Source organism: Oncorhynchus clarkii, chromosome 21 (genome assembly GCF_045791955.1).
Source record: "Oncorhynchus clarkii lewisi isolate Uvic-CL-2024 chromosome 21, UVic_Ocla_1.0, whole genome shotgun sequence".
NCBI classification, from domain to species: domain Eukaryota; kingdom Metazoa; phylum Chordata; class Actinopteri; order Salmoniformes; family Salmonidae; genus Oncorhynchus; species Oncorhynchus clarkii.
Window position 1 is genome coordinate 3,850,654 of NC_092167.1, and position 16,546 is coordinate 3,867,199.

The 16,546-nt window shown below is 46.7% G+C and overlaps 1 protein-coding gene across 4 annotated transcripts in view; it reads left to right on the plus strand.

The window, feature by feature from the left end:
• The window catches only part of LOC139379639 (serine/threonine-protein kinase WNK1-like), a 191,049-nt gene that overhangs the window by 147,479 nt on the left and 27,024 nt on the right, over window positions 1-16,546 (plus strand). For 2 of the 4 annotated variants that reach the window (XM_071122448.1, XM_071122451.1), the window contains 14 exons: window positions 2,246-2,344; window positions 3,307-3,666; window positions 4,120-4,199; window positions 4,386-4,533; window positions 5,351-5,467; window positions 5,979-6,089; window positions 6,252-6,318; window positions 6,514-6,666; window positions 7,730-8,961; window positions 10,455-10,544; window positions 13,348-13,434; window positions 13,715-13,751; window positions 13,886-13,956; window positions 14,173-14,678. In XM_071122448.1, the coding sequence (XP_070978549.1) occupies window positions 2,246-2,344; window positions 3,307-3,666; window positions 4,120-4,199; window positions 4,386-4,533; window positions 5,351-5,467; window positions 5,979-6,089; window positions 6,252-6,318; window positions 6,514-6,666; window positions 7,730-8,961; window positions 10,455-10,544; window positions 13,348-13,434; window positions 13,715-13,751; window positions 13,886-13,956; window positions 14,173-14,678 (3,158 nt within the window). The remainder of the gene's footprint in view (window positions 1-2,245; window positions 2,345-3,306; window positions 3,667-4,119; window positions 4,200-4,385; window positions 4,534-5,350; window positions 5,468-5,978; window positions 6,090-6,251; window positions 6,319-6,513; window positions 6,667-7,729; window positions 8,962-10,454; window positions 10,545-13,347; window positions 13,435-13,714; window positions 13,752-13,885; window positions 13,957-14,172; window positions 14,679-16,546) is intronic. The other 2 variants (XM_071122449.1, XM_071122450.1) reach the window with 2 other exon arrangements.

The window sequence follows — 16,546 nt, forward strand, 5'->3', positions numbered from 1 at the left end:
ACGGTAGGCAGTTAATGAACCTACAGACGGTAGGCAGTTAATGGACCTACAGACGGTAGGCAGTTAATGGACCTACAGACGGTAGGCAGTTAATGGACCTACAGACGGTAGGCAGTTAATGGACCTACAGACGGTAGGCAGTTAATGGACCTACAGACGGTAGGCAGTTAATGGACCTACAGACGGTAGGCAGTTAATGGACCTACAGACGGTAGGCAGTTAATGGACCTACAGACGGTAGGCAGTTAATGGACCTACAGACGGTAGGCAGTTAATGAACCTACAGACGTTAGGCAGTTAATGAACCTACAGACGGTAAAAGCCTACAGACGGTAAAAGCCTACAGACGGTAGGCAGTTAAGGTCACAGTTATGAAAACTTAGAAAACTAAAGATGCCTTTCTACTGACTCTGAAAAACACCAAAAGAAAGATGCCCAGGGTCCCTGCTCATCTGCATGAATGTGCCTTAGGCATGCTGCAAGGAGGCATGAGGACTGCAGATGTGGCCATGTCCATACTTTGAGACGCCTAAGACAGCGCTACAGGGAGACAGGACGGACAGCTGATCGTCCTCGCAGTGGCAGACCACGTGTAACAACACCTGCACAGGATCGGTACATCCGAACATCACACCTGCGGGACAGGTACAGGATGGCAACAACAACTGCCCGAGTTACACCAGGAACGCACAATCCCTCCATCAGTGCTCAGACTGTCCGCATTAGGCTGAGAGAGGCTGGACTGAGGGCTTGTAGGCCTATTGTAGTAAGCCAACCACGTCGCCTATGGGCACAAACCCACTGTCGCTGGACCAGGCAGGACTGGCAAAAGTGCTCTTCACTGACGAGTCGCGGTTTTGTCTCACCAGGAGTGATGGTCGGATTTGTGTTTATCGACGAAGGAATGAGCGTTACACAGAGGCCTGTACTCTGGAGCGGGATCGATTTGGAGGCGGAGGGTCCTCCTCCCTCATGAGGGTCCTTCCTGCAGGCTCATCCTGACATGACCCTCCAGCATGACAATGCCACCAGCCATACTGTCAGTGTTCTGCCATGGCCAGCGAAGAGCCCGGATCTCAATCCCATTGAGCACGTCTGGGACCTGTTGGATCGGAGGGTGAGGGATAGGGCCATTCCCCTCAGAAATGTCCAGGAACTTGCAGGTGCCTTGGTGGAAGAGTGGGGTAACAACTCACAGCAAGAACTGGCAAATCTGGTGCAGTCCATGAGGAGGACATGCACTGCAGTACTTAATGCAGCTGGTGGCCACACCAGATACTGACTGTTACTTTTCATTTTGACCCCCCTTTGTTCACGGACACATTATTAAATTTCTGTTAGTCACATGTCTGTGGAATTTGTTCAGTCTGTCTCAGTTGTTGAATCTTATATTCATACAAATATTTACACATTTTAAGTTTGGTGAAAATACAAGCAATTGACAGTGAGAGGACATTTCTTTTGTTGCTGAGTTTGGCACAGCCCCCTGAGCCAGTGTGTTTACATAAACCCATGGATGGGTCCATTGAAGGCCTGTCAGAGTTGGTCTGAACCAAGTCAGTAACACAAAACCAAACCTCCATCAATTATTCAGCAATCGATGGAAAACCTTCAGGGCCATTGGTTACGTGATTAGGAGTTTACTTTTCTCAGTCATAGGCATATGAATAGAAGTATTAGTTATAGTGAAGTTTTACTGCATTGTGGGTACAAACATGAACTTCCATCGCCTTCAAAGTCCAACAGCTTTGCCAAAATAAACCAAACACTCACAAAAGCCAATGTGAAAATAAACCAAACCCTTATGAAACCGATTCAGTAAGTACTACTGAGTCGTTGACTAACTCATGTCCATCGTGGTAAGTATTACACAACCATCTCTTTTAAATAATACCGATATTCTCTTTCTATGGAGTTTAATCTGTTCTGTTTCTTGTTAACACGTTTTAACATTCACATTTCTTACTTCAGTTTTCCATCCTTTCTTTCTGTTTTTATTCCATTGACTTTCTCACTCTTTCATCCACTCACTACACTTCTATGACATGCTGCTTGGTCTGCCTGCCCTGGTCTGGTCTGGTCTGCCTGCCCTGGTCTGGTCTGGTCTGCCTGGTCTGCCCTGGTCTGGTCTGGTCTGCCTGCCCTGGTCTGGTCTGGTCTGCCTGCCCTGGTCTGGTCTGGTCTGCCTGCCCTGCCCTGGTCTGGTCTGCCTGGTCTGTCTGTATGCATGGTTGGTGGTCTTCAGCTGTGTGCTAGTGAGCTGGGCGCTTCTGTTATGTCCCCTTCGCCCAGCTTAGAACACCTCTACTATCTCTACCAGGCACACCAGCTAGCTCTGGTCCAGGTACCACTCACTGTGCTGTTATTATAGCTAGCTCTGGTCCAGGTACCACTCGCTGTGCTGTTATTATAGCTAGCTCTGGTCCAGGTACCACTCACTGTGCTGTTATTATAGCTAGCTCTGGTCCAGGTACCACTCACTGTGCTGTTATTATAGCTAGCTCTGGTCCAGGTACCACTCGCTGTGCTGTTATTATAGCTAGCTCTGGTCCAGATACCACTCACTGTGCTGTTATTATAGCTAGCTCTGGTCCAGGTACCACTCACTCTGCTGTTATTATAGTGCTGGTCCCCACTAGGGTGGTAGAACGTGTTTATGTGTGCGACTGTACGTGTGTCCATTTCCATTAGTATCAGCTGTCCTCACTCAGTATCGCTTGTGTTGTTGTTGATTGAGCCCCAGTAGAAAATTATCTGTCTTTCAGTGTCTTCTGTGTTTGTCGATAAATGTGAATTGAGGTCTAATGGACGATCATGGCTGTTCCATTAGAGTCCATGTTAGTGACCAACAGCATGATGTCACCGCAGGCGTGTTGTACCACTGAGTGGAGAGGGCCTCATGAGGAGTCCTGTCCACACCTTAGCACTGCTTTGTTCTCTCAGTGCAGTTGAACCAGTTAAACCTTCGGTTTGACATCCGGTTTCATGCCATTTGTGAAACACATCGTGTTTGGTCGCATGTTGTTGTGGTGCGTGGCTTTGTGTGTTGACTTTGTTTGTTTAGTGGTTGTATGCACAGTGTTAAATTCTGTCACACCCACCATACACACTCTTATCCCCTTGAGTTTTGTTCCTTCAGTCACCCTTTAGTCAATCACCAACATAATATCCATCCCATAGAAGTGGACTTACTATTTCTATCATCCATAATCCGCCCACTCCAACCTAGTTCCCATGACCCTTCGTTACCCTAGCCAGTCCTAACCTGACCTGACCCGCCCCTTGCTCTCCTCCTCCCGCCCCCAGCCTTGCAGTATGGCTCCACCTCCCTCCTCAGTGGGACTTGTCTCTGTGGCACAGATGGCCTTCAATCAGCCCTCGGTCCCGGTTACTGCAGCTGCAGCCCAAGGGGCGGCGTCACCCCCTGGGGGAGCCCTGGTGTCCCCACAGAGCCCTATAGCAGCTGCAGCCTTACCTCTGCCTCCTGGGGCTCATCCTCTACCTGGTTCTGTATCTGCACCCACTCTGGTGACTCATCCACCGCCGGTGCCACCGGCCTCCCCTATGCCGCCCCAAATGATGCCTACTCAGCCGCTGGTCGTTGTGGTGCCCGTCATCAGCGTAGCCAGCACTTCCCCAGAGCCGCCAGGAGATGCCCAGCCCCAGGTACCTGTGGTCAGCCAAACCCCCTTCGTCATGTCCCCCCCGCCTGGTCGTATGGATGATGGAGAGTAGTTCTTTGACCATAGCTGGTTTGCGTGTTTCCTTGACTGTATGTTTGTTATTTAAATGAGTCCTGAGTTGGTTGTGTGAAGTTGTGGATGTGTCTAGTCATATATTTTATGGTCACAAGTAGCTAGATGTGGATGAAACATTCTGGACATAGATGCTGTCAAACATTTGGTTACGGTGGGATTAGTACACTAAGAACCGACTCATATTTCTTTATACTGCTACTCTCACATGCTTTTAAGTCTCATATTCTGCCTCTCTTTTTAACCTCAATACCTTCTGAAGCCTTTCATCTCCAAAAGACCACACTACTTTGCACTCTCTTTACTGTAAAACAAGTTTCCCACAGTTCTCTGACCCTCTGTTCTCCTGTACTGTGTGTTCCAGCCCTCCCAGACGGCTCCTCAGCCTTTGTCATTGGACCAGTCACAGTTACATCCACCACAAGTGCCCTCGTCCATGGAGAGGTAAGATGCATGTTTAACTGATGGTAAAGATATACACGTTGAGATTTTATAAGAGATGGGAAAGATATCTCAAATTTTATAATCAGTCATGATTGTTTAATTTAGTTTTTATTAGCTTAGAGGCTTGGTGCCTCGCTCTCATTCTTCAGATCATGAATTTTAACGGTGTTTGTGTGTCTGACTCAGCGGTCACTCTGACGTGGCGTCCGGCCTGAGCGATGGAAATGATGGAGGCAGACAGGAGGGGCGCTCCATCAAGCGACACCAGCGGCGCTCTGTACGGAGTCGCTCTCGTACCGACAAGATTGGCAAAGCAAAGTTGAATGTACTAAATGTAAGAGTCAGCTCAGGGGGAAATGACTGATATATACTACATGTAAGAGTCAGCCCAGGGGAAATGACTGATATATACTAAATGTAAGAGTCAGCCCAGGGGAAATGACTGATATATACTAAATGTAAGAGTCAGCCCAGGGGAAATGACTGATATATACTAAATGTAAGAGTCAGCCCAGGGGAAATGACTGATATATACTAAGTGTAAGAGTCAGCTCAGGGGAAATGACTGATATATACTAAGTGTAAGAGTCAGCTCAGGGGAAATGACTGATATATACTAAGTGTAAGAGTCAGCTCAGGGGAAATGACTGATATATACTAAATGTAAGAGTCAGCCCAGGGGAAATGACCGATATATACTACACAAAACATTATTTTTCATTAGTGTGTTTAGCACCTGTGATAAGCCTGTTGTTTTTGTTTATATATTATAGGCCTACTTATGATCAACTTTGATTGACATAACCTTTTAATTGTCCAAGCCGTTGCATTGTGCTCGGTGCTCGTCTCCCACCAGCTGAGATTGTTTTTCATTCAGTTCAATAAGCTGTATTTTCTTGGAAAGTGTTCTCTAATTGGAGCATACAGCATCTGATTAATGTCTGTCTCTGGTGTGTATCTCCCTGTACTGATGCCTGCCTCTTTGAGTTCCCTGGCACAGCATCGTTTAGGCCCTACTGATTAGACAGAACGACACAGAGCCATTCAAACAGGCCGTGTGATTTCTGTCGATAAATCTGAAGAGCTGCTCTCTTTCATCTTTTCATTTCATCCACATCTTATTCTGGCTTCTGTTCCTTTGTTTATTCCAGATATCCAACATGGGCGACAGGGTAGCTGAGTGCCAGTTGGAAACGCACAACAGAAAGATGGTGACTTTTAAGTTTGATCTGGACGGAGATAACCCAGAGGAAATAGCACAGATTATGGTAACTACAGAGAAGATTACGAGCACACTCCCTCCCTCTTTTCTCTCGCTGTCGCTCTCCCCCTCCTGTCTCTCTCCCCCTCCTGTCTCTCTCTCTGTCTCTCTCTCTCTCGCTGTCTCTCGCTCTCGCTGCCCCTCGCTGTCTCGCTCGCTCTCTCTCTCTTTCTCGCTGTCTCACTCGCTGTCTCTCGCTCGCTCTCTCTTACACTCTCTCACTGTCTCTCTCTCCCTCCCTCCCCCTCTATCTCTCTCTCATTATTGAGCCGTCTCCCCTCTCTGATTGCAGTAGCCCAGAATCCCAACTGTGTTGTGATGTTCCCTGATGGTATTTGTCTCAGGCATGTCCAGAGAGTTTATCTGGTAATAATGAAAGGCTTTATTTCACCAGACTTTCTGGGTGTTTTGACTTTGATTAATCCGTTCTGAAATGATGAATTATTCCAACCATCAGATTCTGAGAAGAATGAGGACTGTGATTGAGAGGGCTGTTCTTTCCTGGTGTGTGACTACAGGTCACCAGTCTGTTTATACTGGAGAGCGAGAGGGAGTCGTTCATGGAGCAGGTCCGTGAGGTCATCGAGATGGCTGACGAGAAGGGTCTGGAGAAAGATGGAAACACCCAGGTAGAGTGACGTCTCTCCATTCATTTTTCCTCCATGTTGTTGCTGTGAAAGAGCATCATTCTTCACCCTTCTATACCAGGTACATTGGCTTAAGTAACTTCATCATGGATCGTTGTAAACGGCTGTTGTACTGTCTCAGACTGACTGCATCTTGTGCCACAGATTGTTTCCCAGATAGTTAGTGACCTCCAGCAGCAACAGATCCCTGCTATATCTGAACCGTTGCCAGGTAAAACAACCAACACAATGTCCACACAGGGAATTGGTACCCTACAACAACAAAATGACAGACATGTTTTGCATGAGAATTTTCCATCTGTACCATGAATTATAGAACTTTCCCTCGCTGAGAAATGTAAATGTATTGAATTCAATAGAGGCACCCATTTTGCATTAACCCTATGTGTGACCCTACCATCTCCAGGTATCCCTTCCTGTGCAGCCCAGGTGGTCCACTCTGCAGGCAGGAGGTTTATAGTCAGTCCCGTGCCTGAGTCCAGACTCAGGGACCAGTTCTTTGCTGACTCAGCGGCTGCAGGCTCTGCCCTGCTGAGACAAGATTCACAGTCCTTTCACGGTGAGTTTAGCACGCACACACACACGCACACACACACACATGAATGCACACACACGCACAGTGACAGCCTACCAATAAGTGATCTTATTAGTCAACAAGATAATGCATTCAGCATCCAAATGTAATAACATTTAGATGTTTCTGAAAACCGGGATCATCTGATCTTGTGACTGACTGAATGTTGTTGTATTGTAAAGTTAATAATAAAACATCACATGTTTATGAATGTCTAGTTGCTATGTAACCGTAGTTTAGTTAGTGTCCTATCTGTGGTGTATGACCTGATTTTAAGGTGATGGCTAACATCACATGTTTATGAATGTCTAGTTGCTATGTAACCGTAGTTTAGTTAGTGTCCTATCTGTGGTGTATGACCTGATTTTAAGGTGATGGCTAACATCACATGTTTATGAATGTCTAGTTGCTATGTAACCGTAGTTTAGTTAGTGTCCTATCTGTGGTGTATGACCTGATTTTAAGGTGATGGCTAACATCACATGTTTATGAATGTCTAGTTGCTATGTAACAGTAGTTTAGTTAGTGTCCTATCTGTGGTGTATGACCTGATTTTAAGGTGATGGCTAACATCACATGTTTATGAATGTCTAGTTGCTATGTAACAGTAGTTTAGTTAGTGTCCTATCTGTGGTGTATGACCTGATTTTAAGGTGATGGCTAACATCACATGTTTATGAATGTCTAGTTGCTATGTAACAGTAGTTTAGTTAGTGTCCTATCTGTGGTGTATGACCTGATTTTAAGGTGATGGCTAACATCACATGTTTATGAATGTCTAGTTGCTATGTAACAGTAGTTTAGTTAGTGTCCTATCTGTGGTGTATGACCTGATTTTAAGGTGATGGCTAAAATCACATGTTTATGAATGTCTAGTTGCTATGTAACAGTAGTTTAGTTAGTGTCCTATCTGTGGTGTATGACCTGATTTTAAGGTGATGGCTAACATCACTGTTTTACTTAGTTACGGGGTTTGGTGTTGACACATCTCTTTCTATCACTCTCTCTGTTTCCCTGCCCATCTCTCCCTCATTGTCTCTCTCCACAGCCGCCCGTGCTGTAGCTGCAGGTCAGGGTCTGTCCCAGTCGGCCTCCGCGGTCAGCCTGCAGCAGGCCTTCTCAGAGATGAGACAGAACCAGGGCCAGTACGACCCAGGGCCCAGCACCGCTCCTCCCTCCATCCACATAGCCTCCCTGCCTGTCCTGGTCCCTGCTGCAGCCACCACCACCATCCCAGTCTTCTCCACTGCTCCTATAGCCTCTGCTCCTCTCCCCCATGCTCAGGTTCCATCTGAGGCCTCTGTGACCTCCCCTCCCCCCCCAGTCTCCATCTCCCCTCCAGCCTCCACCTCTCCACCTGCACCCATCCACCAGGCCACCACCCCCATCCCCACCCAGCTCCAGTCTGTTGATACCCAGCCTCTCCTTTCCCAGGCCCCTCTCACCCTGCCGGTGACCCAACCCGTGGTCTCCTCCGTACCTAGTGTTACAGCCACCTCTGTGTCCCCCCCAGTCCCTGCTGTCCTCCCCACCCTCCCCAACACAACTACCCTGTCCACCTCAGCCTCCTTCCCCCAGACCTCTGGCTCCATCCCTGGTGGTCCCACCACCTCCATACCCACTACAGTCCTTTGTCATTCCGCCACGGCCCCCCTGGTCAGCAGCTGTAGCAGTGATAGTGGAGGAAGCTCAGAGCAGCTCCCTGTCCCTTCCACCGCTACCGTAGTCCCCACCACGGCTATCCAAGGCCCCCTGCTAGCCCCCTCCATTGCTAACCCCAGTGCAGAGCTCCCTTCTTCCTCCTCGCCTGTAGCCTCTCTAGCCCCAGGGGCCACGGTCCCTACCCTACAGCCCATCACCACCACCATCCCCGTGGTCCAGCCCACCCTGGTGCACACCCAGCCCCAGCCTGCTACAATGCCCAACCAGACCCACGCCCAGTGTGGGGAGTGTGAGGTGGCCCTGGGCATCGATGACATCCACGCCCTGGATAAGAAGCTTCGCTCTCTCTTCATGGACCTGGGCGGCGGTGGAACCACCCAGGCCGATGGCTCTGTCGACCCAGCCGGAGGCACTGGTGTCCCGGGAACCTCTTCCCCAACCGGCCACTCATCCACCCCCAGCTCCACAGGCACCCCCCTGCCCCCCTCCAGCCTCCCCCTGGCCTCCTCAGGACCAGGGCATGTCTCTGGGACCCCCCTCACCACCCCGGGACAGGCTGGAACCCCTTCCACCTACACCCAGACTACCCCGGCCAAAGCACCTCTGTCTAGGTTACCGGTGAGTCAGTCAGCATGGATGTGGAGGCTAGCGTATTAGATGTGGCTTGAAGAGCGCTGTTTATAACACATACAGTATGTTGTAAACCATTTCAGATTTTTATGACACCTCTGTGTAAGGTAAGTTTGTGTAATTCTGTATTTGTAGTCTTTTGGAGAATTCTACATCATTATTACATAGTTGACATACACAGTTATTGCCTAGTTAAATAAATCAAATCAAATGATTGACATGTGATTGTGCCAACTCCACCTTTAACAGCCTTTTGTTAACCTCCTTGATCAACTGCTTTTGTCTCCTAACATTTTGTTGAATGAACGTTTGCTCTGCTTTCTGTTGCATGGCAACAACTCTATTCTATACTGTGTCCATCCCCCCTAGATATCAGGTAGCGCACCATATAGTTGTTAAAACCCTCCACTGTAGTTTTTAGGGTTTTGGGGTTTCTAGGGTTTTGTCAAACACAGCTTCTAGAGGAGATATGTTAATGGTTAACAGCTTCTAGAGGAGATATGTTAATGGTTAACAGCTTCTAGAGGAGATATGTTAATGGTTAACAGCTTCTAGAGGAGATATGTTAATGGTTAACAGCTTCTAGAGGAGATATGTTAATGGTTAACAGCTTCTAGAGGAGATATGTTAATGGTTAACAGCTTCTAGAGGAGATATGTTAATGGTTAACAGCTTCTAGAGGAGATATGTTAATGGTTAACAGCTTCTAGAGGAGATATGTTAATGGTTAACAGCTTCTAGAGGAGATATGTTAATGGTTAACAGCTTCTAGAGGAGATATGTTAATGGTTAACAGCTTCTAGAGGAGATATGTTAATGGTTAACAGCTTCTAGAGGAGATATGTTAATGGTTAACAGCTTCTAGAGGAGATATGTTAATGGTTAACAGCTTCTAGAGGAGATATGTTAATGGTTAACAGCTTCTAGAGGAGATATGTTAATGGTTAACAGCTTCTAGAGGAGATATGTTAATGGTTAACAGCTTCTAGAGGAGATATGTTAATGGTTAACAGCTTCTAGAGGAGATATGTTAATGGTTAACAGCTTCTAGATGAGATATGTTAATGGTTAACAGCTTCTAGATGAGATATGTTAATGGTTAACGGCTTCTAGAGGAGATATGTTAATGGTTAACAGCTTCTAGAGGAGATATGTTAATGGTTAACAGCTTCTAGATGAGATGTTAACACTCAGGAGCCCAAAGGTGCCATGGCTAACGGCTGTATCCAGGCACTCCACGTTGCATCGTGCGTAAGAATAGTCCTTAGGCTTGGTATATTGGCCATATACCACACCTCCTCGGGCCTTATTGCTTAAGTAACACTACAGTCTTTGTTTATTGTCTAATGTCCCAGTCAGTGTCAGAGAGCTGTAGGTAGAATCCCCTGTCCTTCCAGCTGCATGTGGCTGCAGTGCATTATGTTCTCCTATCTCTCCTCTTCTCTCCGTTTCATCCCTCTCTTCATCCCTCTGTTTATTAGGTGTTGCCTGTGGGCTCAGATCAGGCTCAGGCTGGCCCCCCTCCTCCCTCAGACCACATGGCACCCTTCCCAGGACCCTGTCTAACTCAGGTGCCTTTCCCTCTTTCTCCTGACTGCCATTTTGATCCTCCATCATCCCTCTATCTCTTTCATCCGTCCATCTCCCCCTCCCATCATTTGTCTCCTGTGTAAAAACTAGTGACGCATGAAGATCAGATCAGACTCAATCTGTTCAGTGTCTGAAGAAGACATCTCTGTCTCTGGTTCTCTCTGTGTTGGCGGAGCAGCATGATGACCTGTGACTCTCATTAACCACGTCTGTTCCTCATTATCTGATTCTCTCTCGCTCTGTCGAAGTCTGTCTCTTGTCTCCCTCTTTCTCCTGCACCTCTATCCCACTCTCTTTCTTTGACTCTCTCTCTCTCCCTGTCTCTCCCTCTTTCTGTCCTTCTCCTTCCTCTCTCTCCTCACTCAGTCTTTCTCCAGACAGACCGTTAGGGAGGCTGGGGAGATCAACATCACTCATGTTCATTTGTCATTGTGGTTTTTGTCAGCACAATATTTTAATAGTTTTCTTCCACGAAGAAAGAGAAGACTCGCCACAAGCAAAATATTACATCCAGACATAGTTTTTCTCTCCCACAGCGCATTCTTTCTTAAACTAAATCAACTAGGGAATAACTAGGAAAGACGAGAAGACGGGCTCCCCCAGGCTAGTGGAGATTACAGTTTGGTTTATACTCAGACAGACAGTGTTGTCCACAGCGTGAACGTTCAAATCTAAAAATAGAACAAACCAAGCAAACCAGAGCACTGTTCTTTGTAAGGAAAAGGGGGTTCATTATTTTTCTTTCATCTGTAAGAATTCTGTGTAATTTTCCGTTCAAAGCTCTGCTCTGGTCTGAGGTGATTTGATCTTGAGAAAGCGACTGCAATCTGCCTCCTGTGGCTCTAATGGTTCTGATGTGAAATTCTTTAAAGGGATATTTGTAACGTTTTCAGCTTCATATTCATCATCTCCAGCACCTCCCCAACATCAACATATGTGAAAATGTCACGTTTATTATTTTTTGTAGTAAAAAAAAGATGGAGGAAGTGAAATGTTTCCAGTGACATCATCGGTGTGCATCGTGATTTTAACCAATTATGAGGAAGTATTGCCAATTTCCAATTAATTGTGTACTAATTGGAAACTATCTTTCTGACTACAGAAATATGCAATTTTGGGGTGGTGCTGGAGATGAGGAATATGAAGTTGAGAAAGGGGAGGTGCTGGAGATGAGGAATATGAAGTTGAGAAAGGGGTGGTGCTGGAGATGAGGAATATGAAGTTGAGAAAGGGGAGGTGCTGGAGATGAGGAATATGAAGTTGAGAAAGGGGAGGTGCTGGAGATGAGGAATATGAAGTTGAGAAAGGGGAGGTGCTGGAGATGAGGAATATGAAGTTGAGAAAGGGGAGGTGCTGGAGATGAGGAATATGAAGTTGAGAAAGGGGAGGTGCTGGAGATGAGGAATATGAAGTTGAGAAAGGGGAGGTGCTGGAGATGAGGAATATGAAGTTGAGAAAGGGGAGGTGCTGGAGATGAGGAATATGAAGTTGAGAAAGGGGAGGTGCTGGAGATGAGGAATATGAAGTTGAGAAAGGGGAGGTGCTGGAGATGAGGAATATGAAGTTGAGAAAGGGGAGGTGCTGGAGATGAGGAATATGAAGTTGAGAAAGGGGAGGTGCTGGAGATGAGGAATATGAAGTTGAGAAAGGGGAGGTGCTGGAGATGAGGAATATGAAGTTGAGAAAGGGGAGGTGCTGGAGATGAGGAATATGAAGTTGAGAAAGGGGAGGTGCTGGAGATGAGGAATATGAAGTTGAGAAAGGGGTGGTGCTGGAGATGAGGAATATGAAGTTGAGAAAGGGGAGGTGCTGGAGATGAGGAATATGAAGTTGAGAAAGGGGAGGTGCTGGAGATGAGGAATATGAAGTTGAGAAAGGGGAGGTGCTGGAGATGAGGAATATGAAGTTGAGAAAGGGGAGGTGCTGGAGATGAGGAATATGAAGTTGAGAAAGGGGAGGTGCTGGAGATGAGGAATATGAAGTTGAGAAAGGGGAGGTGCTGGAGATGAGGAATATGAAGTTGAGAAAGGGGAGGTGCTGGAGATGAGGAATATGAAGTTGAGAAAGGGGAGGTGCTGGAGATGAGGAATATGAAGTTGAGAAAGGGGAGGTGCTGGAGATGAGGAATATGAAGTTGAGAAAGGGGAGGTGCTGGAGATGAGGAATATGAAGTTGAGAAAGGGGAGGTGCTGGAGATGAGGAATATGAAGTTGAGAAAGGGGAGGTGCTGGAGATGAGGAATATGAAGTTGAGAAAGGGGAGGTGCTGGAGATGAGGAATATGAAGTTGAGAAAGGGGAGGTGCTGGAGATGAGGAATATGAAGTTGAGAAAGGGGAGGTGCTGGAGATGAGGAATATGAAGTTGAGAAAGGGGAGGTGCTGGAGATGAGGAATATGAAGTTGAGAAAGGGGAGGTGCTGGAGATGAGGAATATGAAGTTGAGAAAGGGGAGGTGCTGGAGATGAGGAATATGAAGTTGAGAAAGGGGGAAATGTCCTTTTAATATATTGATTTTCAACGTCACCTGGATACCTTGGCTTGAAGACAGTCTTTGACTAAATTAAACCCAATCTAGGATTTTACCTAAATCTTTCAGTCTTTTCAAATATTTTATGGAAAAATGAAAGCTAAACGTTTGCTGTGATTCATAACATTTTGCTAGATGAAATTCAACAGTAATTCATGTCTAGAGACCAATTAGTTTGATGTGTTCTGAGTTACCGTGTGAGGATGTGTTGCCGTCTGTTTGACTATCGTCTATAACGGCTTGTTGTTGCCCACTAGTCCCAGCAGCCTCTGGAAGACCTGGATGCCCAGCTGAGGAGGGCCCTGAGCCCAGAGACGGTCTCTGTCAGCTGTGTCACCACACAGGTACCATAACCACACACACACATGCCCCCTTCAGGCCTGGAGGAATGACAATGTATTTATTAGTTGTTGAAATGTCAGATTTAGTTGTATGTTTTTGACCTTGAAAAAGTATATGAATACTATTTCTTCTAATCTGTCTTTTGTAGCCGTTATTATTCTGCTCTGTCTAATACTGCCATCACTGTCATGCTCCTGTACAGCTCATGTGGTGGTATGTGGAATGTTTGTTGGTGTGACTCTAGACAGGACAGTCACACTGTGTTCTCCCCCTGTACTATAGTCCTCCCTCACTGGGATGCCTGCAGGTGGCCAGCCAGGTGTGTACTTCAACATCTATCCTTACTCCCATTTTGAAATGGTCGTGCTACCTGTTAGTGTGTTGTCCTTCTCTTTTGGGATGTTTTGCCGACTGTTGCATTGTAACGTGATGATGTCTCATTGGTCGTTTCAGTGCCTTTCTCTCTGGAAGGGGAACCAATCATGTCGCCTATTGCTGGAGGATTCCAAATGGGACGATTCCAGGTATGGAATTCTAGCTGTACCTTTCCAGCTCTATTTACCTGATTGGAATATTCCAGCGCTGTCTGTCTGGTGGTCAGAGTCTGCAGTCTCTATGTTCTTCATCCATCTCTCTTCAGAATCGTTTTCTATGATTGTAGTGATGGTCCTTATGGCTGATCTGGGCCTTTAAATTCTGTCTTTTCATAATCTCTCTCCATCACTTGTCCCCCTCCCCAGGTCTCTGTGGCTGCAGACCAGCGTCCCCACAAAATCGAGGGAGGGAGCCCCACAAAATCCTCCTCCACCTCCTCTTCCTCCTCTTCCTCCTCCTCTTCCTCCAGCCCGGAGAACACACTGCACAATGTCTCCTCCCCTCTCCGCGGAGGTAAGACTGGCGGGGGAGATGTTGTGGACGGCCTGCCCTCCCTCCCCCACCGGACCGCCTCCCCTCAGCCCACCACCATTGGCCGCTTCCAGGTCACCACCAACGCACCGGATGCCAGGATGGGCCGCTTCTCAGTGAGCCGAGCCCAGGATGAGGCAGTCGAGGCTGGGTTGGAGCAAACACCCGCTTCCCAGGCTAACGGGCCTAGTATTGATCCTGGCTCGGCCACCATGCTCCTCAGCCCAGAGGACAAACAGAGCTCCCTGCCCAGCCTCAACAACTCCTACATGAGCTCTGATAACGACTCTGAGTTTGAGGACGAGGACTTGAAGAGGGAGGTCAACCGGTTACGGGAAAAGTAGGTTTACCCTGTTTCTCTCTCCTCTCTTCTGCTTTAGTAGGTTTACCCTGTTTCTCTCTCCTCTCTTCTGCTTTAGTAGGTTTACCCTGTTTCTCTCTCCTCTAACTTAGTGGGTTTACCCTGTTTCTCTCTCCTCTAACTTAGTGGGTTTACCCTGTTTCTCTCTCCTCTCTTCTGCTTTAATAGGTTTACCCTGTTTCTCTCTCCTCTCTTCTGCTTTAGTGGGTCTACCCTGTTTCTCTCTCTTCTGTTTTAGTGGGTCTACCCTGTTTCTCTCTCTTCTGCTTTAGTAGGTTTACCCTGTTTCTCTCTCATCTCTTCTGCTTTAGTGGGTCTACCCTGTTTCTCTCTCTTCTGCTTTAGTAGGTTTACCCTGTTTCTCTCTCCTCCCTTCTGCGTTAGTGGGTTTACCCTGTTTCTCTCTCCTCTCTTCTGCTTTAGTAGGTTTACCCTGTTTCTCTCTCCTCTCTTCTGCTTTAGTGGGTTTACCCTGTTTCTCTCTCCTCTCTTCTGCTTTAGTGGGTTTACCCTGTTTCTCTCTCCTCTCTTCTGCTTTAGTAGGTTTACCCTGTTTCTCTCTCTTCTGCTTTAGTAGGTTTACCCTGTTTCTCTCTCTTCTGCTTTAGTGGGTTTACCCTGTTTCTCTCTCTTATGCTTTAGTAGGTTTACCCTGTCTCTCTCTCTTCTGCTTTAGTAGGTTTACCCTGTTTCTCTCTCTTATGCTTTAGTAGGTTTACCCTGTCTCTCTCTCTTCTGCTTTAGTAGGTTTACCCTGTTTCTCTCTCTTCTGCTTTAGTAGGTTTACCCTGTTTCTCTCTCTTCTGCTTTAGTAGGTTTACCCTGTTTCTCTCTCTTCTGCTTTAGTAGGTTTACCCTGTTTCTCTCTCCTCTCTTCTGCTTTAGTAGGTTTACCCTGTTTCTCTCTCTTCTGCTTTAGTCGGTTTACCCTGTTTCTCTCTCCTCTCTTCTGCTTTAGTGGGTTTACCCTGTTTCTCTCTCCTCTCTTCTGCTTTAGTGGGTTTACCCTGTTTCTCTCTCTTCTGCTTTAGTGGGTTTACCCGGTTTCTCTCTCCTCTCTTCTGCTTTAGTAGGTTTACCCTGTATCTCTCTTCTGCTTTAGTTGGTGTACCCTGTTTCTCTCTCCTCTCTTCTGCTTTAGTGGGTTTACCCTGTTTCTCTCTCTCTGCTTTAGTGGGTGTACCCTGTTTCTCTCTCTTCTGCTTTAGTGGGTTTACCCTGTTTCTCTCTCTTCTGCTTTAGTGAGTCTACCCTGTTTCTCTCTCCTCTCTTCTGCTTTAGTAGGTTTACCCTGTTTCTCTCTCTTCTGCTTTAGTGGGTTTACCCTGTTTCTCTCTCTTCTGCTTTAGTCGGTTTACCCTGTTTCTCTCTCTTCTGCTTTAGTGGGTTTACCCTGTTTCTCTCTCTTCTGCTTTAGTTGGTTTACCCTGTTTCTCTCTCTTCTGCTTTAGTGGGTTTACCCTGTTTCTCTCTCTTCTGCTTTAGTAGGTTTACCCTGTTTCTCTTCTGCTTTAGTCGGTTTACCCTGTTTCTCTCTCCTCTCTTCTGCTTTAGTAGGTTTACCCTGTTTCTCTCTATTCTGCTTTAGTAGGTTTACCCTGTTTCTCTCTCCTCTCTTCTGCTTTAGTGGGTTTACCCTGTTTCTCTCTCTTCTGCTTTAGTAAGTTTACCCTGTTTCTCTCTCTTCTGCTTTAGTAGGTTTACCCTGTTTCTCTCTCTTCTGCTTTAGTAGGTTTACCCTGTTTCTCTCTCTTCTGCTTTAGTAGGTTTACCCTGTTTCTCTTCTGCTTTAGTCGGTTTACCCTGTTTCTCTCTCCTCTCTTCTGCTTTAGTAGGTTTACCCTGTT